The sequence below is a fragment of the Hylaeus anthracinus genome, unplaced genomic scaffold (assembly GCF_026225885.1).
Source record: "Hylaeus anthracinus isolate JK02 unplaced genomic scaffold, UHH_iyHylAnth1.0_haploid 11994, whole genome shotgun sequence".
NCBI lineage: Eukaryota > Metazoa > Arthropoda > Insecta > Hymenoptera > Colletidae > Hylaeus > Hylaeus anthracinus.
The window spans coordinates 6,383,749-6,409,810 of NW_026534341.1; the positions used below are offsets into that span (position 1 = coordinate 6,383,749).

The 26,062-nt window shown below is 42.3% G+C and overlaps 3 protein-coding genes across 5 annotated transcripts in view; 1 reads left to right on the forward strand and 2 right to left on the reverse strand.

The window, feature by feature from the left end:
• LOC128888332 (DNA fragmentation factor subunit beta) overlaps positions 1-13,163 on the reverse strand; it is an 85,712-nt gene extending 72,549 nt beyond the window's left edge. For both annotated transcript variants that reach the window (XM_054145072.1, XM_054145071.1), the window contains exon 1: positions 13,154-13,163. The gene's annotated coding sequence lies outside the window, so the exon portion shown is untranslated. The remainder of the gene's footprint in view (positions 1-13,153) is intronic.
• Positions 1-24,675, reverse strand: part of LOC128888338 (elongation of very long chain fatty acids protein AAEL008004) — a 44,892-nt gene extending 20,217 nt beyond the window's left edge. The window contains exon 1 of one of the 2 annotated variants that reach the window (XM_054145089.1): positions 24,540-24,675. The gene's annotated coding sequence lies outside the window, so the exon portion shown is untranslated. Of the gene's footprint in view, positions 1-19,610; positions 19,633-24,539 lie in introns of those variants that run through there. The other variant, XM_054145090.1, reaches the window with a different exon arrangement.
• LOC128888339 (elongation of very long chain fatty acids protein AAEL008004-like) lies at positions 3,208-26,053 on the forward strand. The gene is made up of 5 exons (XM_054145091.1): positions 3,208-3,771; positions 15,836-16,176; positions 19,725-19,862; positions 19,988-20,230; positions 24,588-26,053. Exons 2-5 carry the CDS (start codon positions 15,838-15,840, stop codon positions 24,765-24,767), a joined length of 900 nt encoding a protein of 299 aa, XP_054001066.1. The 5' UTR covers positions 3,208-3,771; positions 15,836-15,837; the 3' UTR covers positions 24,768-26,053.
• The last annotated feature ends 9 nt before the right edge of the window (positions 26,054-26,062 follow it).

The window sequence follows — 26,062 nt, forward strand, 5'->3', positions numbered from 1 at the left end:
GACTCGAGACGGAAGTGGTATGCATTTTAATTTGTTTCCATTGATTTGAATCAGAGTTCTGAAATTTTGTAAATGAGCTGGTGATGCGTAGACAGAAATGAGGAGAATACTAAAGCAAAATTAAATACTCAAAGAAGATCGAGATAAAAAGAAGAGGAAATAAGCACTAGGATTGTAACGACGACAGTCTCTACGCATCATTCTCATTCTACAGACAAACAGAAACAATTTTCCACGTTGCATAATTGTATCCCGTCTCGGAATCTTCCCCTAACACGTCACCGCGACAATAAGGTACGTGTTCTTGAACTGAGAACGATAAATAGTGATTAGTTCGATCGATAGAATAAAAATGGGAAATCCTGACGACAATTACAAGTACGATTCACAGACTACGATGGCCAAAGTAGTACGTTTCTTTATATAACACAAATATATTGTTCTAGAGTTTATTAAAAATTGTATACACAAATAATTCATGTTTTATCATTTCTATCATCCAGTAATAACCATGAGAGATGGAACAGAGATAAATGAAAGTCAGATGTAGGCTACGAGTCAAGAAAGATTGAGAAACGTTGTGATAGATGTTGAACGCAACGTGAGGCATCCGAACGTGTTATCGAGGAGTATATAACACGTATATCGTCGTAATTTGCATATCTAAATTCACAAGAGGAATCATCCTTTGACAGATAAATCGAACGGTAACAGATTGATATGGAGCAGCATCGTTAGGTTTTACAAATTGATTCGCAATCATGACACGAGATAATATGCTCAGTGAGTTTCTTAAACGCATGTTGCTTAGAATATGTTTCTCCTGATGCCGTATCGCGATTATCAACGGAAATAAAAATAATGCAAAGATACAGCGGCAACTACACTGCATTCCTGCTGTGCCCTGCCTCATCTCATTCGATGTGACTTGTATATTTTCATTTCGGTTAATTGAATCGTACGGCGGAATAGGTAATCTGACAAACTCTATACGTCATATGGTTCGTTAGGATGTTTAACAGGTTATTAATCATGTATTCGCATGGTCTGTCCAGAGAAATAATCTTAATTGAGCAAAATAGTAGAAATTCAACTAAAGACCTAATGAATCATTTCCTCGCCATTTCGAATACAAATGACCGTGGATACGGGTGAAAAGTGAATGTCCGACAATCCCATTACCAAATTCTTCTCAAGGAACAGCACAATGTCCAAGGCGCCCGATGAGTCGTAAATATTGCCAGAACATCGATTCCGCATGGCGATGTTCTTGCCTTGATATATGATAACTTTTTTTTTAATACCTCGCCAACCGTCACACGTCTATGAGGAACACAACGTGGGAAATTATGAAATTCAGCTGTGAGGGGGCATCTCTTTGGAATTAAAGGTGATGAAACACAGTGCTGAAATAGTTACGACGCCGGGAGCAAAAGTGTGTGATCGGTGAAGGTCAGTGTTTGGCCTTGAGAAGTCGGTTTGAGCTCAGTCATGGGAGAGCAAAATCCCTAATCCCGCGATGAGTAACATTCGAAAGTTACAGATAACATCGTGCGTCATTAAATTTTGTAATTTTCTAATAACTATGTTATTGTTACAATTGACATATTTAGGGGAGTGTTGCCTCGTTTCTCGAATTCTCCGAGGGTCAACGAGCTTTCAAAACAGACAGAGCAACATTTCGTAGGTTTACCGTGTTCCTAAAGGAATTCGTTTATGCGACGATACTACTACGTTTGCGTTCGTGACCCAATAACATTATTATGTAAGGACTCCCTAATCCTCTCTCGGTCGACCAGTTCCACGAAATGTCGCGTCACGACTTAATTATATACTAATCGTTCGAATGATGAACGCCGCGCACAAAGTTCTGTAGTTAATATTATATTCAGTGATTGCACGAGTATACAGTTCAAAACAAAAACACAGGACGCGCAGCGTTTTCAAATAAATACAGATTTTAACCTCTCGTTAACGGTCTAGTTTACGATGCTAATTCGTCACCGATGGTGAAAGTGATGATATCTTAATGGAATATCCGTTATCGCGTCAAATTAACGACATTGTACCCACGATAAATACAATGCTTACGACTTCGTCACGACCCATATCTGATTTTAAAAATGCGGAATGTAATCAACAATTAAACGTGTTCGGAAATAAGTGAACTTAATTCAGTCAACTGGAGCGAAGAGAGAATAAATGTAATTGCGAATTTATTGACCATCTTATCTGTAAGGATGATTTGATATTTAAAACCACTCGCGATCACGCATGGTGATCTCGATTCGCGTTAAACCCAGGTAAGACTTGTAGTATGTATCTCTTCTGAAATCTAATTTGATCTTCCTTTCCTCCGTACAATCGCATAAATTTAATTATCTTGTTCAAGTAGGAATCATGCAGAATAACATATCTAGATCTTTTTCTTTCGTAGACACTTTACTAAATTTGAAATTTAGAAATTTCTCTCAGTTTGCTCGAGAACCACGAATCAACCAACAGTCCTGATAACGAGATCAGTTTTCTAAGTAAAGTAATGTAATTGTTGACGCAAATTGTGTGAAGAGTATCGTCGCTTCCACAGTACCTCGACTAATTACTTTATTTCGCGCACGGTAGAAGTTCGTGGTAGTAATCTTCGTGATTGGTTTGGAGAGACAAACAACTCGTTGACATTTTTGCTATCGACTGAACTTTCCAGAAAATGCATAATAACACGGTCGGGTACTTTTTTTGCATTTGGCAGAGGAAATGTTAAACGGCGGTCGAAACGATCACATGTTTGCACTTTCCGCGAATGCGTTTCGTAAACATTACGTTCGATGTACAAAAACTATGTAAGTAATAAGTCGCGAGATCGAGAGTTCTCTTAGCGGTGGGGCGGTGAAACAATTCCACGAGAAACGATACAGGTGTCGGTGAAAAAAGCAATTTAATCGCTACGACGAGTCGAAATGTACGAAGCGAAACGCGCAGTGTCCGCGCGTAAACAGGAAAGGCTGCACCCCAGCTTCGAACGGCCTTGTCCCGAGGGTGGAAGTGGTTGGAGAGGACGCCGGGCCCCTCTCTCCGTGGTGGAAAATGGTAGGGAAGGGAGACCTTGACTCCTCAGTGGCACGGGAAATTCAGACGATCACCCAAGTTCCACAAGTCCCCACCTTGGCTGCCTCTCGGCCGAACCCCACTAGCATAACCAATACTTAAACCGCGGTTTCGCTGCGGCGCGGACTATTCACGCAGCATCGACCGTTGGACCCGTCATTCCGTGGATGTGTCTTCGCGAGAACGCGTGCAACACGCTGGCACATTAACGTTAACACCACCTCACACGTGCCACCGTGAACGCGTGACCCCCACGCACGCACACACGCCCACACGTGCACCCGACACGCGCGCGATAACTTGTGATAGTGCTCGCCTCACCCCCGCCGTGGAGGACCCCTGCGCGTGTGATCGAGGTGTGTCGTTCCAAGGGGTGGATCGCTGTGACCGCTAGATAAAGGCTTTTCCCAAGGAATCCAGGTGCTAGTGAACTAAGAAGGGAGCAGACCCAGCGGATTTCGAAAGCACGACGAACTCCTCTCGAAGAGAGGTCCGACACGAGGTGACCCTTCAGTGCAATCGACCTGGTTCTCAGAAGATCTGGTTCCTCCTCGATTAATTGCGAGTCACGCGATTTTGAGGTCGACACACGCGGTGGAGATTCGGGTGAAGTGAAGTGGCCAGGAGTTTACTTTCGAACGCGACATTGTTTTCGTCGGTAACCAGGTAAGACACAGAGGCCGATGGTTAAGTAGGTTCAGGGATAGTTAGCGCTAGAGATTGCAATTTAGAGTTGTGGAAAGTAAAAAGGAAAGAATAATAGTATAAGTATAAGTGATTAAAAAGAACGAATCGATCAGTTCTGAGAAAAAAATTCTCTACCAGTGCTACGAAGATTCCTGCTAAGTGCTCCAGAATTCGAAAATGATGAGAAGCGTTACTGTAGCCGAGAGGAAAATGAGGGCGGGAAAGTACGATTTTTGCATCCATGGCTCCATGACATTGCGCGCCAAGCGCGATTAAAGCTACGCTCCTCTCTTCGTCGAGGGTTAGTGAAATGAACGTAACCGGTTTATGCTAACCATCCGAAGCGCCATTACAGATTATTTCCCGTGATTCGTTTGTTCTCTATTTATATTCGTTTGTTCTCGATTTTCTTGTTACGTTGAGTAAAAGTAAGTTTTCCCATTACAAAATGTAGGACGTCAAGAGTGATTGAATTACTTGTAATTTGTTACTATTGAATTCTCCCGATATGATTGTTCCACTGTTTGTCAGTGTATCCATCTCACGATCGAATGATTAATAGCCTCGCTATCGTAGACATCACTCAGAGGGAATTGTATAGCTCGCATAGTACTTCTTCAATCGTCGTCTGATCAGTGAAGGACGTATTCTACTCGTAGCAGTATTTCCACTGTGGCAAGTAGAATATATCCCTACCCGATCAGACATCGCTTTAGGGCCGCGCTACGTGTTATTTAAACATCAATGCTTTGTCCACTGATTAATAGTATTAATATCAACAACAAATCCATCCAGCAGTCACTATTAATAAACAGAATACAACGATAAATTGAAACAACTACAGAATCGAATAAAGAAAATGGGACAAGACGATTATGTTATGATTTAAAATAGAAAGTTGAGAAACAAGTGCGTAAGAAATAAAATAAAAATTATTTGCACTTTCTAGAATTACAATTTTCACGTCTCTTTCACCTCGCAGAATGAAAGTTCGAAATCCTTTTTTGTATTAATCAGACGACGATCAAGAGCGCATCGATTCGGAACTTTCGAAATGCATCGCGGTACGTTTGCAACGAGTTCGTGTACAGCGTCAGATTTTGGTTCGCGTTTCACTTTTACGAATGACGCGCCCGTAGAAACTGGCCGGTTATAAATCCGTTGACCTTCAAGCGACGGAAACGCTTTGCTAATCCTGCACGCAACTCAAATACGCCTTCGGTGACCGGTACGTGCCCTTACGAAAGTGTTTCGTTTTTCTTTGCGGCGGCCACCAAATAGAAACATCGATTTCTTCCCAGGGGGTAGTAGTAGTAGTGATTCTTTGGGAACTAATTGCAACGGAACTTGCACGAAATGCCCGTATTACGCAGTTAATCTGACGATAAACAAATCCGTAAATTGGATTACGATTGCAGCTAGCTGACAGATAAAAAGTAGACTAATCTAAAATCTAAACTGATAATCTCGACGGGAATGTTTTAGAAAAGAAATTGTAAACAGTTAAACAACCTGTACTAATGAGTAAATGGCAACCAATTATACCGCATGATATTGCGAAATCTCGTGCATCGAGGATGATGTAGAGCAAACAGACCTAACGATGTCGATGTTTGCCTGTTTCCGTATAACTATGCACCTTTATAAGAAGGAGATTCCATACTAAATACATTTTTGGAAATTTGATAAATATCAAAGTTTGATAGAATCGTCGACATAAATATCCATTTTTTGGTATAATTTCTGAACACAAGCATTTGCAATTCGCATTGAATCGATAAATAAAAAATTGATAAATTAAAAACTTTCGTGACCGTTGACCTACTAAGAGCCCGTAATCGATCAAAAAACGTTCGACCCGACAAGTGTGTCACGCGCATCCTGACAGGCTGCTCGAGAGAGAATGCCGCAGGAAAGAACGTGCGACCCATTTCACCGTGTCGAACTTACAGAAACAAATTGACTTGTATCTCGAACACAATGCTTTTAACAGTGCCAGTGATTACATTAAAGAGAAATTGCTTGCAAGCAAGATACCTGCTACACGGTTAACCGAAGACTCCGAGAGGAAGATGTCGTTTTAGCAGTATTTTTAAACGTATCGACATGAGTTCCTACGGATTAACGCTACGGAAACTCTCCAGGCTACCTGTTATCATCAATAATTAACGTTCTGCTGTAATTATCTTCGTCTACTGATCAGTGAGTCTCGATAGAAAACTGGAACACAGTAGAAATGCGTCAAGAGTTCCATAAAATTCGATCTCGTGACTTCGATGTACTCCTTATCTTCGTGCGTGAAGTTTCGATTTCAGTGACGACATGGCACAGAAGATTATCTTCACCCTCGACTACTGATTTCAACAGAATCCGATATCTGAGTCGATTTCCAAACGTATATTTCGATTCCAACGGAGTATTTATACAGTCAATTACATAAATATTCGTATCCTCTATGTTTATTGAAGGAATCTGTCTAAATTAAATGGTAGGTTTGATGTTTCCAAATGAATCTCTCATTATATATATACAAGTCTAAAGTTTATCCATGTACATATTTACAACGAAAGATTTATTTGAAAACGTCGAAGCTGTTATTTAATTTAGACAAACTTCTTTAATAGACATAGAAGGTACGAATATTTATGAGGCCGGCTCTATGCATCCCCTGTTTTCAAGACTTGTTAATATAGTTCATATTGCGAATAATGTTCAAAGCGATTGGAAACTTAAGTGTTGAATGTTATAGATTTTTCTCAAGGTGTAGGTTGAGACTGGAACGTCTATCACTATAAAAAAATAGTGATCCTCAGCTTGTTGCAACTCATCGAAGAGTTTCATCGGAACTGTCACGCGACCGAGAAATCGTTTGCCTTTGCCCTGCATGGTCAACTACCTGGTTCCGTAACTCGTCGGGTTGCACAACCCCCTTCGGACGAAACACGTAGTCGACATTCGGTACAAGGTCGCTGGACCATTATAAGGCGAAATACCTCGCGTGTTCTGCTCGCAAATATCCAGCCAGGACGGTCGCTAGACTGTCGCTTGGGAACCCTAGAAACGAGATCTACTTCGTCCTTTCCCCGAGGACATATTACAGGCGTCGCAAACGGAAATCGTAAGCTGTGTTAGTACGGGTGCCCTTGATTTTGTTCTTTAAATGTAGTCACTTTTGTGACACGTACCCCCACGTAGGACTCACTGGGGTGCAATGCATCACAGGTTGCCTCGCATCGGTTCTCGATTAAATCCGACTACTTCGTTCAAGGAGCATACTTTCACGGATCTATCTGTTCGTGAATATTCGAGATCAACGTCTAAATACGGAAACAACCAGGCTGGAAAATTCTTCATGCAATTACGTTTGAACACAAGAAAGCTAAACGGTGACCATGCTTGGAAAACATTTTTACGGTGACTTCGTTGATTGTTTCCCAGTATCGACCGAACGACGAAGTCGACGATAATGAAAATATACGCATAGAATGTGGCGCAGGAAAAGAACGTTGCTGTGCGTGGTCGCTTTCTTTGCAGAGATTAATTAACGACGGTATTACTCGCGACGATCAGTCATCAGTTATGGAAGCCAAAAACGGAAAACAAAGTACACAAACCTGTTTCGACGCGGTGCGTAAAACCATTAGTTTGTAAAATACGGTGTCAAGTAAACGGTCAATATCAGACATTGTAAACACACGGTACAGTTTAAGCAGATATTACGTAACGCAATTGCCGACATTCCGCAACCCATGTGTTCCGCTGTGTAAATAAACACCAAGGTTACAAAAATATTCAGACAATTGCGCAAGCAATACCTGTTGCTGAATGATCTTCGCCCAGAATACTTCCAAATAAAATCAAATAACTGCTATTACTATGTCGTTCAAGCGGAGGAAAGAATATCATCTTGAAGAATCAAACATTTATAAAAGTCTTAACACGTAACAAAATATAGTTATTTCTACGGTTGATGTTTTATAACCGACAAAACCTATCCACGTGCTCGGCTATATTATTTGAACGAAGTCGGCAGCTATCATAAGTACTTGGAAGGAAGTTTCACCTATTACACGAAAATCTGAAGAAAATTTGAAATCTTCACAAGTGATAAGGAAATATCGAGTAATATGTGCGTCGGAATCAATTTTCGTTACTAGGCTTATCAAAGTCGTTCTAGTAACGTGCGTTATAAACGGATGATTAATGCCTTAAGCGACAAGCAACGTCATTAAAATAACGCGGAACGTTTCTTAAAGCACTCTACACAAACAGTCTTTAGTCTAATAGTTCTTACATCGTGTTAATAACGATTTTTGAATGATAGGAGAGAAGTTGGTTGCCGACTTTCTTGAAGACTGCGCGGTATGCTTTCTTGGATGGTATTCGAGTAAGAATACGTTTTATACGAGACCTAGAAAACGTGTCAGGTGATGCTCAGCCAGACTTGCCACGGTAATCGAGGACACTGTGAAACCAATACCGTTCCCTCCAACCGGAAATCTTGAGATGAAAGTGAGAAGAAACGAGCTGGTGCCGTTGCGTATCAACGAAGTACCACCAAGAGTCTTCTGTTTTGACTTCGCGCGGTCCCGTTAAATTCCTCAGACGCGTTGGTTTTTGACCAGATGAAAGAAAGTTATGGGCTCTTGAATAAATTTCAATGGAGCTCGCGCTAATAGCTTTGAGCTCCATAGCAACCGAGCCTCACATTTCGCGATTAAAACTTACTTTCAATTTATACTCCATTATACGACTGCAATAAAGGTTCTGTCGTAGAATTTTTCTGAAGTCGAACACCGCTTAAATTCTGAAGGGTTAAATACAGAGACATATACCCCATCCTTGAATGGTTAATTATTACTTCATGTTAGCTATCGTGCAACATAACTGTACCAACTCGACATTCCACTCTGAACGTAAATTGCGGTAAGTGCGTTAACGTGCTCCTGAGTTCTATCGTTTGCAGACATTACCTAATCCTCGTAACACAGTATGGAGAGACCAGTTTGAAGGACAGTTAACGAATAAAATAATCAATGGTATACTTGCTCAGCTTATCGTACAGTGATTGATTTTTCATGACACCTAGCAATAGTTGTATACCGAAAGGTATTAGAAATTTTTATTTTCTCTGGTCGATGACTCATCGTGGTTGCGTTTCGTCGATGGACCAATCCGAGCTCGCTGTTGCTCATTATCACCCTTCGTGAATCCCATTAACATTCTTCGTCGGAGACCACGTGTGAGATTCAATTTGAAATAAAAAGTAGTCGTTCCTAAGAACGGACATCCCACTTTCCTCTATTATACGAAATCGAGAGGACCCAATTCAATTTCATACAATCGGGAATTATTGTATCTCCTCGGGTTTTGTGAAATAAACTGTACTGAAACTCTTCGATGCGTGTGCACTCGAAAAAAGTTAGAAGCGTGAATGACAAGCATTTAAAAACGCTGTCAAACAACGTTCCATCGAATCACGCGATGTTATTAAATAAATATGAAACTCAGAAAAAAAGTTTATCGACACGTGAATGACGAACAAAATGGAAGAAATATTGAAGGGAAATTGCTCATGCAGAAATAACAGTTTATTTGTGACGCAAAGGCTTCGAACGAGGAAACTCTACTGAGACAGGCATGCTCGGGACGTTCTGCTGATACAATGCTGATACGCCGGAAAACGTTGATTAAGAGAAGTTAATTACTATGAATCGGCGTATAACTTACCGATGGACAGAGTAGGTTGAGATTAGTCTATCGAGGGTATATGAAATTCTACATGAAGCCTATTTGTGTAAGACATGTGTTAAGTTCCCCATTCACCAACCGCGGATCAGAAAGCGTGCAGATCAAATTGGCCTAAAGAAGTGTTTTAATAACGTATTGAAATGTAGAACACGAGCAATGTCGATGGTATCGACACCATTGATGAAACTTAATTTTCCTATTATTCGTTAGTTTGAATCATTTAATAACTGTACATGACACTAAAAGGACGGAAGCGTACAACTACGATGTTGTTCGGTGAGATAAAAATTAGTTTGGGAAAAGACGAACGCACAAAGCTCGACTGAAAAACTACTCCAGCGACCTACGTGTTCGCCGAATGAGGAAGGTGATCGTAATTTTCTCCCAGTCAACTAGAAACCTGGGCTGGGACTTGATGAAATCCGAAAGTGACAAATGAGGAAGTAGGTGGCCACTCGTGAAAGAAATGGCCCAGAAACGGTCCGAAGAACCACGCGTTTTACGGACTTCAATGACCATAACTCGCAGACGGAGTCTCGTAGAAATTTCACGAAAAACTATTTACACGCTTATAAATATGCAACGGCTGAATTTCACGGACAGAACGCGAGGTTAAGGTTGATGAAAAAACAAGAGAGAAATTCAATGGAACCGGAACACGGTGAACGCAAGAAAGAGGCATAATGCGAATGTCAATAATTATTCGCAACAATCTGCCTAACGCCTGTTCGTAGAAAGTGCCTGTCTCTATTTGCTCGGTCATGGTAATTCGCCGTTTAACATGCTGTCTACTATGCTAAATTTGTAGACTTATTGGGTCGCGAATTGACGGATGATATTGATATCGAAGGAATTCGATAGTTTCACTGTCAAAGGACGTGCAGAGAACGTGTCGATGTTGCTGACATCGAAGAACAGATCTGATTCGATGCTAGTCTTTCAGTTATACTTTACCATTTGAATTGAAATTTAAAATTTGCCTTATCTCTTCGTTTCATCTATCTATAAATTTTCATATAGTATTGGACCTGTTCGTAAACTCTTGTAAAGTGGAACTATTAGGCTCTACTTTTGTTACGAGGCACCGACAGCATTCGAGGTGTTGGTGAGTTTTACTATCGGCGATTTTCCTAGCGATAGGAGGAAAAGCTAATCGCTTCGATGAGTTAACGTTGGAGAGCAAGGCTCTCCTATCTAAGTCGTTCGTCCTCTCATTTTAACAAACTCGAAGGAGAATTGGAGCAATGCTAACATTCGGTGGCTATGGTTAACGATAATCGGGCCGCTATCTTGTCAGGAATAAGATTTATAGAGTAGTTACGAATTGGAGTAGACCAATTGGAAATAAATGAAAGGGGTCGGAAAATAGGAGCGAATGATTGAAACTGTAGTGGTCTTCTACCTTATTCGATTATTCACTACGTACCACATTTAATATACGATTAAGTCATTAATGTTGGTTTTATTAGGGACGCTAACTCGAAGAAAGTAGTTCATATTCCAAGTCCAGGAAACCGTGAAAGGAATTAGAAAAATATCTGATTTATGCTCGGAATGTTATTGAAACGAATCAACGTGAAACAAAGATTTATTACCCCCTGCTGTTATTCGCAGCGTTGGCCAGTTGGTCACTTTATCAATTGTATGAAAAATCACTATAGGACAAAAGAGTTTCTTAATTTCATTTCCAATAAGTTTAATTTGAGAATCGCTGCAGTGGCTTTTACATGTCAACAAACGCAAAGTATCAAACTCATCGATCCGAAGTAGATTCAGACGTCTGACCAGTCCTATTGTTTTTTCGCGGGTACTTTTTTCAGAACAGGTTCTCCTGCACTTAATAAGTGTACTTGGCCTACGATTTTCCGTAAACCGTGGCAGTGAATCAGAAAGTAACAGGAAAAAAAGCGGTAGAACCACGTGTAAGGACCGACAGAGGGAAGCGGTGGAATCGGAAAAACGGAGCAAATATGGACCGTGGAAGAAAACGTGCGAGCTACACCGTAACCGAGAACGGGACAAGGCGGAGGAGACGCGATACAGCATGATCGGCATCCAACCGTTGACCCACTTACCCACTAAACACCGAGCGAATGTGTTTAAACGATACCTACTAGTGCAAACCATCCTTCCTTGTCAACGGCAAATCATCGTCGCATCTGTCCGTACCATTATCGCTGTACACGTACGCATTCTCTCCCATTGAAGTAGATCTCCCATCAACGCCACCGATTTACCTTTCTCTCTTTTCCCTTGGTCTCTCTTTTTCGTGACGTCGCGGCGCTCAGGAGCTTCCATCCGCGTGTATTTCACGGCCTCTTCGCGGTAATCGGAACTTTCTCTGTAACGAGTACCGTTCGACAGCCTCGGACGGTGCATCTCGATAAATCGACGCCGCGTACCACTGGATACTATCCACGGTACGAGAGCCTAAGATATGTGCATAGTTGAGTGGGTGGCCGAGCCTTGAACTTTACGAACGTATAATCTGTCTTGGTTTGTTTGTAAATACAGAATAAATGGGTCAATCCCACGATGCCTTGGGTCGAGACCCAGATACATGTTTAAGATACGGATGCCTGATGAGCCATCCCTTAAACCTTCGCACTCCTATGTCGAATGTAACTCGACATTTTTTCGTGTCCAAATCAATAGTGAAGGAAATTGTTTCAAGAAATATCATACATTTGAAAATTACAAAGTACAACAGAAGTGAGAATAAAACTGGTATTTAAGCGAACTTTTTTCTTCCATTGTTTATTTAAATTGCCTTGGGAGCGGTAAGCGTTGGGAGCTGCTGATAACAAAATTGAAATAAAATTCGGAGTGTAAAGGGTTAACAATGAATATTTATATATCGAGATACTGGTGTTCGAGGAATGGAAAGTACCAAGTGATAAATACCGATACTCTAACCGATCGTGTCGCTCATTTGTAAATATCTGTTTCTAGCAAAACATGTTTTTGTAGGAAGCTTTACACTCGCTCTCTCTAGCTTATCTAGACCATCCTCTGTTAACCCCTTGACACTCCCACGCCATCTTCTTTCCAACACTTCCAACACCTTCCACGGAAAACCTTCTCGTTCGGAACCTCCCCCTAACAGTTAACAAGGCAGTCGACTTTTTTCCCCGGAGAACATTACGAATATATACGTAAGAACGGTCGTTAAAAGCGACAACGGTGAAACCAAGAAAGGGAAAAGGACGATGCAACGACATTGAGCAACTGACTTGGAAGCAGCTGCGTATGACCGTTACTCCAGTTTTTCGCGACTCGAAACCACGATTTCGTTATGTTAAATAGCCTATCAGACCGCGTTGGCCTTAGAGAACATTCAACGCACGGGCACGGACGGCGGTGTACCAGGTTCTGGTCTACTTACCGCGAACTGCACGCAGTGGCTAACGAAATTCAAGATTGCGCTTTCGTGTGCGATACATTGCGGAGTAATAATCAATGGACCGCGCTCAAGGCGGTGTTGGGCAAAGTGTAAACCGTGATTGTAATTACGTGACTAAATGAAGGGGTGAAAGCCAATGCGACGTGAGCCACCTTTTACTTCTCATCTAACTAGCGAAATTTCAAGTTTCGTGTCATCTTAAAATACCCAAGCAAGGTTAAACTGCTTACTCGAATGGTTCTATCAAAAATTTTCTGACGCAAGCGAATGAATCGCGACTGAAACGCCGGGACCAAATTTGAAGGCAAGAGAGAACGAGTGTAAATATTCGCGTTATCTCGATTAGCTGGCGCCGTTGCGCGATTCTTGGGCAGCGAAAGTCGAAATACAGCGCGCGTTTTGTGATTTCCAATTAGTTTCACGAGTTTCTTGTAATATCTCCGATTAACAGTTGAATCGTTGCAGGTATTCCGTTTCCGCGCGTGTTCAATTACAATACGTATAAGAAGTTGCTATTATACGTGACACTTTAAATGTTGCTCCGAGCACAGACGTAGTAACGTCCGATGATACGAACGCGTTAAAACCGATAGTTAGGTGTCGCTTACTATTGAAAGAGAGAAAAGTGTGGAAAATTGTCTGCATGCAATATCGCACGTCTGCCAGACGACACGACGAAATTGTTCTTACGGGCAAGATTACTAATTGCTGGTTCGATTTTCACATGGTCGCTTTACTTTCGATAACGGAGACTTTACAAAATAAGAAAAAAAAATGTTTGAGAAGATTGGTGTTGAATGAATTTTTACTTCTTAAAACTATCGACTGTTTCGAGTTCCATCTTTTTTATTGAGAAATATTGAAAAATATCAGCCTGTAGAAATTTTGAAAAATTTTTGGTTGATTTCGTAAGGTGTCGAATAAGATATAGCGATATAAGATGGAGCAATCTATAAGATAGCTGCAAATGGTTGCTAATTACTTAGACTTGCACTACCTAGTTTGCACCTCGAAATCGAATAGGTCCTCTTTCCAAACGTTCGTATGCGATCTTTGATGCAATCCTTAGAATATTAAGGCGCATGACTTTTAGATGATACTATATTACCGCAAACGAAAAGGTTAAACGCCACTGTTTTAACGAGTTGGTAGGCGACGTTGCGTCAACGAAAAATCGAACATTTCAAACGCGCGCCTATAACTTAGCAACAATTGCGAAACGTAACTTGCGAAATGCGGCACCGGTCGCGGGGAAATGGGAAAGGGGTGCGGGATTTTTCATATGAGTTGCTTAACTTAGAGGTTCAAGACTCCTACGGACACGGTCAATACTAACACCTAGCGAACCGGTCTCGCATTAACACGGCCTAAATAATCCAGACGTACTGTGTTCGAAACATATTCCAGCGCAAATCGATTCGAAACGATTCGACGAAATATCAATTTTTCACGTACAAAAAATACTGTTCAGTTTTTATTTTTATTCAATTACAGATGAATCGAATAATTACTCTTAAATATTCTTCCGCGCATCTCATTGTCAATTCGTAACTGGTGAACTCTGACACAAGAAATCGAATGATAAAAACGATAATCGAAACCAGCGATGACGAAAGGTGACAAGAAGTCGTACGTGATCATCTTCGTTCCCGTTCCACTCCATCGGTGTAACCTCGTTTCGGTGAAAAGCATCGCCGTAAACCAATCGCGGCGAGTAAAATTGAAAAGAGTTGAAAATGTTATATCTCCAGAGAAGGCCTGTCTAGTCGCTGCCGGCGATAATTAAAAAGAAAAAAGCAAATGGAGAATCAGAACTCCGCTACGCACTCTTGGAGAGAAAGACTCGAGCGACGATCATCGACCATTTAAAGAGAATTTATTTATTCAACGATCACACTTTTCTATAAATAGAAATCAATTGCGACATAAATCTAGAGAAAAATTAGCAGACGTCTATGAATAAATACGCTCTGGACTAAAATAACATACGTTGCATAATTGTCATTTTAAGTAAATAAAGAAAAAAATTGAAGATACCGTAAACTCAGTACCTCCTACGTAAGCTATCTCAAAATAATTGGTCTGTTCACTGTTCATTTCCACCCTCGTGTACTGGTGATTCCAGTTGCCGATTAATCGCGACTATCGGCGACATAAACGCAACGGGGACGAGAGAAGGTCGTTTTGTCCTTATTAACGTGAACAAGTGAAAACGACGCGACACAATAACGTTCCTCGAGGATTGCGTCGAACGCGAACTTCCTGACCCGTCGCGTACAGCTTCCAGCGTTTCGCGCGACTCGATCGCCGATAAACTTTGTTCTCTTCGGACGTATGCGAATGCGCGAACGTGCCCCGAGAGACAAAGTAGCTCCGCAAACTTCCCTGACTCGAATTCTACTAGAACGGAGAGCCCGTAAATCATGGGAGATCGTTTTAATGCGTCCAGTCGGTCTCTCTTAATGCGGATTGCATCGTGCTTCGAAGATAATTCCCAACGCATCGATATTAAGAAACCGAAAAGAGTTGTGGGGAATCTGCCTGACTCGAATCCAATTGAGAAATGAATACAGTGGGCACGAAAGATATTTGGACGAGTATTTTAAACAAAGATTTACGTAGAGGGCTCGAGAGAAACTTTCTTAGTCTAAGAAGCAAGTTTAACGAAATTAATCAAACTTTTTCGAAATATGGAAAACCTTACGAAGCTTCTTTCTGTTCTATCACCATCATCTGTTTCTGTCCTACGCTTTCGTTCCAGTTCGCGTAGTACAGAATCTGTCGTCGAAATCGCGAGGGACGCGATCGATCGAGCATTTCCGGTGCACGGTATAAAGATCTCCAAGAGAAAGAAAAGAATCTCTATGTCTTTCTCCCTCTCGTTTGCAGAAATGGCATCTGCAGCGGCGGAGTTGGTTGCCGAAAGGGAACCAGAGCCGAGGATCGAGATGACGGACATGAACAGAACGTTCGTGGGCGCCCAGGGATTGGTGCGAATGGCCTTGGATCAGTACACGGAAATCCTCACGACGGTTTCCGATCCAAGGGTCAGCGACTGGCCTCTGATGGACTCGCCCATACCAACCTTCCTCATCGTGCTCCTCTACTTGTACGTAGTGACGTTATTCGGGCCGCGTGTCATGTCCAATAGGAAGCCCTTCAAGCTAAGGGGAACGTTGGTCGCTTACAATGCGTTCCAGGTGGTCTTCTCGTTGGGAATGCTATACGAGGTAAGCGTCTACAGTGTAACGAACCATCTACCGACGATGGTAACTTTTTTCAGTGCAAGCGTAGCCTCTACTTACTTCTGACATCAGGTATCCTTCCTCCTCCCGTTATACATTTTTCTTTAGCAATTCTTAGCCAACAAGTACCAGTAGTAGAAACGCCAAGCTTTAAAATAATATGTAACACGGCAGATAATTATGACATAACCCAATAGATAAGAGAAATGGCAGTATGTAGAACTAAATTATAGGATACAGACGTCGCAGCGTCTCGCGCAACGCAATTGTAAATCGCAAGTAATAATCGTGCCCGTGACATCAGCCTCGGCGCAACAAGTACATCTCCAGCTTAACCGTGAAACGTCGACCTGACGATTAAGAGCAATTACGAGCTTTTCATCAGAAGGAAGGAGAGGTAGTAGCCTCTAACCAGAGAAGAAGAGGAGCTCTGTCGACCGTTTCACTCGTCACAAGGTCTCGAGAACGTTTCAAAACATCAGGGACGACTTTCTCTAAATCACGGAGATTAAGAGGTTTGATGCTAGTAGCGATGTGCTCGCGTGCCAAGAGGTTCACGAGAGATCGATGCACCGACGGGATCCAAAGTTCATGGTTCCCATGCCTCTCTCCGCGGAGGATCGTAAACGTAAGTAGGTCGCTAGACGAAAATGTCAGCTAACGAGAAAGAAAAATGTCCACGGCGTGAAAATAGTCCCGCGTGGAACACGATGATTTGCGAACGTTCAATGCGCAATAGGCGAAGGTAGACGAAGAAGCTATCGGACAAATTTTGATTGTACCACGAACGAGGATTTACCTTGGATCGAGGGGAATTCCAATGGTGGCCACTTTAATGAAACCAATCAAAGTTTTATTTATTTTGTGAATAAATGAACGATGTACCTTCACTGGTTCGCTATTCGCCATCTCGGTCGAAGAAAATTTGAATTCAATAATTTAGACGCGTGATACGCGTCCAGTGGACCGTGATGAATCCCGTGGGCGTAGCGTTGCGATAGACGTTGAGTATTCGGTAACTTAATCAACTGGAACCACGTATCCGAATACCGAGTCGCCTTGGTCGATTCTTGGAGCACCAAATGCCTCGAAAGCGCTGTTTCCAGAAATTTCGGATACGAATACAGAAACATGAAAAAACTGAGATTCCTAGCAACGAGAATCTAGCTACAACTCTTGGGCAATTTCATCCCAAGGAAAATAAATTTGGCTCTTGCCCCGATCGAATCGATGACTTTCTATCTTGTCCCTCAATCTTTTCAATCTTTACAAATCCACCTGTTTAATGTCGAGCACCTGCCAAAGTCCGTGAAACGACGTCCTTTGCTATAAATTCGAGAGGAAAGAGAAACTGTTGGACCCCGAAATATCTGGTGAACGACCGAGATGTTACTTGAAGGTCTCCAAGGACACTTGAGTCATTCCCTAAGTCCGATCACCTTGAACCACTATTCGGTGTGTTCGAGCGGACTTTGCTCCCTGTCTGTCGGATTCAAACGTGGTAGGTTGTGAAACGCGCGACATTCCGTTTCTAAATAGGCACTTGGCCCTATCACCTTGCCTAAAATTAACGATTCGATGTCTTCGAGCGATTCTTTGATAACTCGTTTGATTACGTTACCGTGCGTCCTTGTGACCGCGATTGACGTCTGCAGACCTGGCGCACAATATTTATTTTTCACGAACTTTACTATATTTTATATAATTTGATAGAAGTATTGTCACTCATGGAACGCATTCTGCAAAACACCGCTCGGCAAAGAGAAATCAGAGTCATGTGGCTTCGATCAGGAGTGTTCCTCTCCAAAAACACGATCAAAAAGAAGTCGTTGCGACAGCGTACCCTCGAACGAATAGTGCTACGATTATTCCAGTTATTCGAACGAGACAATTCGAAATTCCGAACGTCACTGCCCGCGAATTTCGCTTCTTTCCATCGTGATTGCGAATAGGATGAACAACAGGGGGTGAGAAATCGCGGCACACGGTTGCAGAAAGAAAAGAGAAGCTATGCAAGGACTAGACTCTCGAGGCTTTCGAGACAGTTGCCCAATCGATTTGTACATACACTCGCGCAGCTCGCGGTTCGTTAAAGGCGAAGCATCCTGTTTTCGACTTTCCATGAACCGTTCGTTTGCAATTTGCGCGGCTAGAGAGCAACGTGTGCTCGTTTGGGTTTCAGACTGAGGAGCAGCTTATGTCCTAGCACGAGCTAACGGGGAACATCGCTCAACAATTTTTATAAAACAGTGAAAGGTACTTTTTTTAGCGGCTGATATTCGTGTCCAGGGGGTGAAAACTGTGGACAACACAACTTTGAGGATGCTTCTCACTCCTGAAAAATTTTTATCTGATCGATGTTCATTCTAAGTCTGACATAGTCCCAAGAATCACTCGTTAGATCTCAGTAGTTTGGTATCTACACACTTACAGATTATCAAGCCTCGACAGACCAGTTTCCTTGTCATCTGCGTTCAATATACTATGGAAAGTAATATTCTCATTTTCGACCTAGATAATCCAAACGAGGGTATCGTCAAGTTCATCACCTAGCGAGATCATCGATTCATCGAGGACAAATGATGGATTATTTTCTAGCCAAGACATAGTAGGTCGCAAAAGTTAGCAAACATAATGGGAAGTACAATTGTTATGGAAGTTTTATTTGATTTCACCTGCTCAGGTCGCGTTACTTCACCAGCGCCAAATGGTTTTGCGTTACGGATGAACTACTTTACTTGCACGCAGTGTTTCAAAATTTTCCGACTTGCAGAGAATATAAATATTTCGGCCTCGTTTTGTTTGTATCCTCTTCGGGAATAATTAGACGAGGCGTAACTTTTTCCACGGCACTTCTTTTTAAGTTAAAATGAAGAATTCAACGTGAACTGAATCAAAATGAGACAAAAACGTTTACAATGTACATATATTTATACGTATGCTTCCGTCAGACTACATTATTCCTAAATTATGCTAACAACGGACACTTTCCCATGTCACTTTACAGGAAACTGACTCAGCAGTGGTGTCGATTTCTGTCCAATAAATTTTGGTTACCCATCTACGCGCAATCGTTGTTTCAAATAATAAAACAAGCAACTCGATCCTTTACTATTTAAATAATAATAATAATAATAATAATAATAATAATAATAATAATAATAATAATAATAATAATAATAATAATAATAATAATAATAGTTTATGTTGTAGATGAATTCACAAAGACACAAGTCATCGTTACGTAATCTGTCATTACGTAACGAGAAACATTATAACTGTTTCCTCATTATAACTTTAAAAAAAAACTGATTACGTCTAGAATTGCTGTATCGATGTCACGTTAATATGTTAATACGTCAATGAAATACATTGAGGGTGTCGATGACTGGATTAGTGGCGAAAATACGTCCACTTACCTTGCACTGAAGGAAGATACCTCGTCGAATAAATAAATATACGAGAAACCAAAAGTTAAAACGTTCTCGCGAGATCCGGAATCAGCACATTGATCGTGAACTCCTGTTTCACAGCACCTGATGTCTGGTTGGCTGTTGGATTATAGCTACAAGTGTCAACCGGTCGACTACTCCCACAACCCTTCCGCGCTGCGAATGGCGAAACTGTGTTGGTGGTACTTCATCAGCAAATTCACGGAATTCGCCGACACGGTACGTATTACAATTGGTTACATATGCATGATTCATTTCGCAGTCCGAACGGAATGAAATTCAAACGGATTGGTCGAAGAGCAGAGGTGAGCGAGAAAATCATTAATTCTCCTACGAAATTTCAGATATTCTTCGTTCTGCGCAAAAAGGACAGCCAGGTGACGTTCTTGCACCTGTACCACCACTCTCTGACACCCCTGGAGACGTGGATCTGCGTGAAATTCATCGCTGGAGGCCATGGCACTCTGGGAAACCTGATAAACAACGCGGTGCACGTGATAATGTACGCATACTACATGGTGTCCGCGATGGGACCCGAGTACCAGAAATATATATGGTGGAAAAAACACCTCACCACTGTGCAACTGGTAGGTAGCTCGATTCGCGAACACTGGGAGCACACCCCATAATATTTTCTTTTCTCTCAACGTTCATCTTCTATTCGCAGCTGGCCACTTAGTTGAATGGTTGAATTCGAAGGTATTAGTGGACTTTTGTGATATGTTAATTAATTGGTAAGTACTATTCAACGCTTCGTAATATGTTAAATAGCACAGAAGAATCGTTGAACAGTACTAACATTTTCGACCCAACCAGATGAATTCGAGCAATCGTCTAGATTCTGTTTTTAACCGAGTTCTGTTCGCCGAGACAAGAAATTGTCTGCAACTGAAAAACGACTTCCGGACGCAAGAAACAACACAGAGTTTCATGAACGTCAATTGCGAAGAAACATTCTAGGCTTTTATCATTTCGTTTGCATCTTTTTGCTCTATAAATTCCGTTGGCGTTACTAACGAAACATGCAACCAATGACCATCCATTACAGGCGTCGCTCGTGCACGTAATTCTATCGCTTAACTATAGTATAATACTTTATTACTCAACGTTAAACCATATTCCCACCTGACGACCGTGTGCTGTTGAAGACAATGCACTCTAAAATTACGCAAATGTTTGCGAGGTAAATTATCAATTTAATGACAAAATAAATCTGTTACAAGCCTGCGTTTATGCCTCTCGTGACCGCACCTGGGTGAAGTGATTGTTCGTTAATGCTACACTAGCAAATTCAAAGAAACAAAATTTGTTTAAAAATGAACGCGTTATCCAAAGAGTACTAAGAACCCCTGACGATCGACGATCCTCTGTACCAAGCGGTCGACATTCTGCCACTCTTCAGGCGCATCGTTGAGATTGTTGACTCGAGTCAAAATATTTAAGTCACATTTCCATCCAATATTACGCGACTTACATAAATGCTTACATTGCATAACAAAAATATGCAACTTTGTCTTCCTGTATGCATTCTTCGTTAATTACTTCGATACACTTCGCAAGTTTGACTTTTATAATTACCCGTGAATAAACATAAGGCCAAGGTGTACGGACGTGTCGGAAAATGAATTGTTTGCGTGGAAGGAAAGAGAATAATTACCAGTACATTTCATCGAAACGTGACGTTTAAATTTCACATTATCGTTTCGAGACCTGATTAGATTGGCTCTCGCGACTTTTTGAGAACGGAGCCTTCCGAAAGGAGCGCTTGGAAAGGGATCGAAGGAAAGTTGCCGAGCCCAGGTTCCCTGGCCAGTGACCAACAGAGACGCGCGAAGGGAAGAAAAGAAAGGCGCCCGAATGCCACGCAAATAAATTCCTAATCATCGAAACCAGAACTCGCCGGTGTGTGTCTTTGTGCACATAACCGCGGCGAATGATCTCGCAATCGGCGTCCACCGAGCACCAAACAGTCTTCCATGCGAGATTCGCGATACCTTCTTCTTGCGCAAGGCTCATCGCGGATAATGTGATCGCCGCATCGACAAACGTGAGAGGATGCGCGCGGCATCGAGAAGAGATTCGTTCAACCGCGCAGTTCAATTCAAATTTAAATCTACCGTCCGAACGACAAAGAGAACTTTTTTCTAAAAATGATCACCCAAATATTGCCCATTCCTGGATGCATCGGGCACTCTCGAAACGCAACGTTTCGGCCGGATAAGTTCCAAGCGAGCGCGAGATTGCAGCAATCGACAACGGGCGAAGGAAAACGGGCGATAAAGATCTATCCAATGGACCGCGTGCCGCTCACCAATAACGAAACAAATAGCCGTTCGCCGTCGTCATTGTGTGCTAATCGCGCTGCAACCTAAAACTGGTCGTACGACGCAGTAACGCGGGTCAAAACCAAGGATGGGCAAAATTCTTGTTTAGAATAAAAGATAACGAACACACGCTAGCGTTCTATCCTTTAGTATAGACTCCGATCGGTGTTGAAAACACGATGTCGATGTCATTAAAACCAGAGAACTCCCTCGAGAGCCTCTCCGGTAGCTCGTGGAAGACCTAACCGATGCAAGTGCAATGTACAGCTTGGCAAAGGAGTAACCATTATTCGTTGCACCTTTGCGAGGAACATTTCCAATGCATTAAAGAAATTGCGTATATCTTTCCACTCGCGAGACCCTGAGATTCCTAGACCAACAGAATTTCGAATCATCCGATGTCATTAAGTCTGTTGCACCTACCAAGCCACTTATGAATTCTTAAATATGACTTTCGAGCCAACTGGAACTTCTGCTCGACGAAACTGCTGGAAAACTTGCAACAGAGGCTATTAACGGACTACTGTTCGGCGCTATAGGACGCCTGACCGACAAAATAGCACATTAGTGCGCCGATGTTGATACATCCACAGTAATTGCTCTAGCTATAAAATCGTATCGTATATTATTATCTTTGATACGAACACTCGCGATGGACGAAGATTTCGAACGTGAAATTGCATTAAAATACATTGAGCTGTGTAGACCTGAAGGGATGAGCCTATGTCAAGCTCGTTCCAGGGCAAGACCAAGCTCCAAGAAAATTGTAAAACCCGGCGAGGGTCCCTAGGACTCCTACCACGAGGTAGATCTACTGTGCCCAGTGCACCGTGTTCCCAAGGATTCTGAGCCATCGGTGGCCACCCGAGCAAATATCTGGACAAAATTTCACGCAGACCGACGTGGTAGGGGTGAGGGAAAGTGAAAAATACAAGGTTGGGCAATTGCAGGCTGACTTGCTTTGGCCGGACTAGGCCGACTATGACGCGGTGGCGCAACAATTTGGCATTCCGATATGCCGTATAGCACCGTGTGCCACCACCACACCATCGCCATCGTCGTCGCTGAACTACCAGGAACCGGCTGCATGCCTGTAGCCTCACCTATGTGTTCGCCTATCTTGCTTTATCCCGCGACACCATCATCGGCAAGAATCTCTCAAAGGACGAATGATACTGTTCTTTCCTGGAATACCAGCAGACATTATCTCCTTCCTCCATCGAAATGCGCTTTACGAGCGTCAGAGGATGTTCCGCAATCGCTCGTAGTTGCGATTACCAGAGAGCTGGTAAGATCAGTCCCGAAGCAGAAAAGAAAAGTATCGACTTTGTTCGAGCACCATAAGCAAGGATAACTGGATGAGCGTTTATTCGATACCTAAAATCCTGAAGATGTTGAAATCAGTCTCAACACTCTCTCGCCAACAGGACACTCACACCCCATACAGTGCAGTCGAAAACTTGAACTGCTCAAATCCTTTTACTCGATGCGAGCAACTGGATTCATTATCGGCCACCTTATACCGTACGCCAGGAAATTATACGTCGCATAACGGCGCAATGAAATTTCCACGGGTTAATGGATCGATAGGCTGCGTTGCGACAGATCGTTTGCCAGAATCTATCCGATCAAGCGCAGGCACATAATATGCGAAATGTTCCCGATTGCCCTTGCAACATCACCGCGATCGCTTACAAGTTGTAGTCCATTGATTCGTAGGTACCGTGCACCACGTCCGTGTGTGTATCTTCGTGACACGATTCAGCTTGCAACACCTTGCACTTCTAATGCAACGAGAAAGACACGTGACCGTGCAATCGCCATACGCTGTTCGCTTAATTACAACAAAAAACATCTAAACACTTGAAAATTGCCACCTTCGACTGTGTCTAATTTTCACGTATTTAATATTCGTTTCGTTTGAATGCACATTTATTGCCTAACAATACGTAAATTGTCACGTTGCACGGCTTCATCTTTCTTCTGGAAGATACAAAGCTAAGAAAGCATTTTTTTCCAGCCAATTGAACATGAATCGAATATTTTTATTTACACACGAAGAGAATTTTCTTGGTGGAGGAAACTACGATTAATTGGGTCACGATGCCCATGCTTGCTTTTATAAGTTAGACAGTCGAACGTTGGATTTCTCTTAAAATGTACAGATCGCGTATAAGAGTTAACGAAGTTTAATGAAGATGAACACGTGATTTGTCTGCTAATCATCTTAAAACATATGATTAAATCTATTAGCGTGTTGCGGTCCGCCAATGATGGCATGCGAGGCATGCTTAACATTTTAATGTAATCGTGATTTAAATTAGACATACTACGATGTACTTTGTACGATATGAATCTCGGAAATTAATGGTGTACTCTCTCGCAACGTTACTTCATACATGAAACACGGGAAAATCAAATAGTAAAAGTGCATTTGAAATGAGGTCGAATACGCTTGCACTATGTTAATCTAATTAACGCCTCACACGGCATCTTTATCGGATTATTATTCTCAATATCAAATGAAAACCATTCGATAAATTTTGTTTTAAAACTGTAAAAGTCGACTCACCATTATAGCGCGACGCCTCGACTCAACGAATTCTCGTTCCATTTGCAGGTCCAGTTCTTCCTCGTGTTCGTACACAGCACCCAGGCCCTGATATTCGATTGCGGCTACCCAAAACTGGTGGCGGGGCTTCTCCTGCTTCATTCGTCGATCTTCTTCGTACTGTTCTCCGATTTCTACCGACAAGCGTACAGGAAGGCCAGGACGAAGACGGAGCTGAAGGGAGAATAAAAGAAGGGACATGAACGCGCGTACTTTCCACGAATATCTCTCAAACACAAATTCCAACCGCCCGCCTCTCGACTCCGCGTACGATCGAACGATCGTGGATCAGTTTACGCAAACAATAGGAACAGAAAGAAACGCTTCACCTTGTGCGTTTACAACGTCTATCCGATTTCATAGGCGACGATTCGTCGAACGACTAGGAAATCACCCGTTGATCAGGGAACAATTTGTCGATATCGGATAACGGTTACACAATGTCGGCTGATTAGCTTAATTTACCGACTATATCGCGCGGAACTAGTCATCGAACGTTTCGAGACAACTTTACCGGATGCTGATTCGCGAACTCGATCGTCTGGACGATCGATCACGGTCGTTCCATCGAGGGTGGAGCTTACTGATTTCCTTCCGTATGGAAGAGATTATCGCATGTTATCCCTCGTATCCTCCGCAGGGCATCTCAGGTCTCGCGAACAGCTCGGACCAGGGCTTCCGAAGCACTTCTTAATCCCTTCAAAAGGGGCGACCAGACCGTTAAGCCGCGAAAAATGTATTTACATGGCAGCTATGGTGCCAACCATAATTCTTATTCAAAAACGCTTTCAACAACATTAGAAACTCCGATGCGTCTCAACGTGTATCTCACTTTAACAAAGTCACTTCTTCAGAGATCGGTTCGCTGGAGAAAGTGCATCGGAAACCCAGAATCGACGTAGCTTCGTGCGATCGATTCGGTCCTTGGTGTCGTTAATTTAATGATCCTTATTTTCTTTTTCTACTTTAGGTGTTACGCGTCGGCAAATCTCTAATCAAGGGTATTGTAAATATAGGAGTAGAGTTAGCACCCCGCGGGACACCGTTCTCGCGGATTTATTTAAATCTATGCGCGATTTGAACCGATCGCGCAACTCACGGTACGCGTGCGTCAAGGCGCAAGTTTCGCAAGTGGCGGAAAAACAAAGTTAAAATTAAGTAAAAATTTGCGTAGAGAACGCAACGCGTTGCAAATGTCTCTTCCCTGTACAGATGAGCTAACTTTTATCACCTGTGAAATCGAAGCGTTTATACTTTTCATTTTCAACACGAAAATCAAGCAGTGCTATTCTGTACACTCTTTATGGTCCAGAATAGAATATTCTTTGCAAATATCAAAGATTAGAGTTTATGCATGGAAGCCGTACTGCGACGAGACTGTTCCAACGCGTTGCATTCAAGCGGGGAACAGAAACTTGATGTCAATGATGGGCAAATTTTTATTCAAATAACAGATGACGATTTATTCGCGAAAAGTTCAAACT

What these genes read in the sequence shown, in the direction of transcription:
- LOC128888339 (XM_054145091.1), top strand. Translation starts at nt 15,838, where the DNA reads ATGGCATCTGCAGCGGCGGAGTTGGTTGCCGAAAGGGAACCAGAGCCG. An exon ending in TCACGGAATTCGCCGACACG is followed by an intron (nt 19,863 to 19,987) that starts GTACGTATTACA and finishes ACGAAATTTCAG; the next exon opens with ATATTCTTCGTTCTGCGCAA. An exon ending in ACCTCACCACTGTGCAACTG is followed by an intron (nt 20,231 to 24,587) that starts GTAGGTAGCTCG and finishes TTCCATTTGCAG; the next exon opens with GTCCAGTTCTTCCTCGTGTT.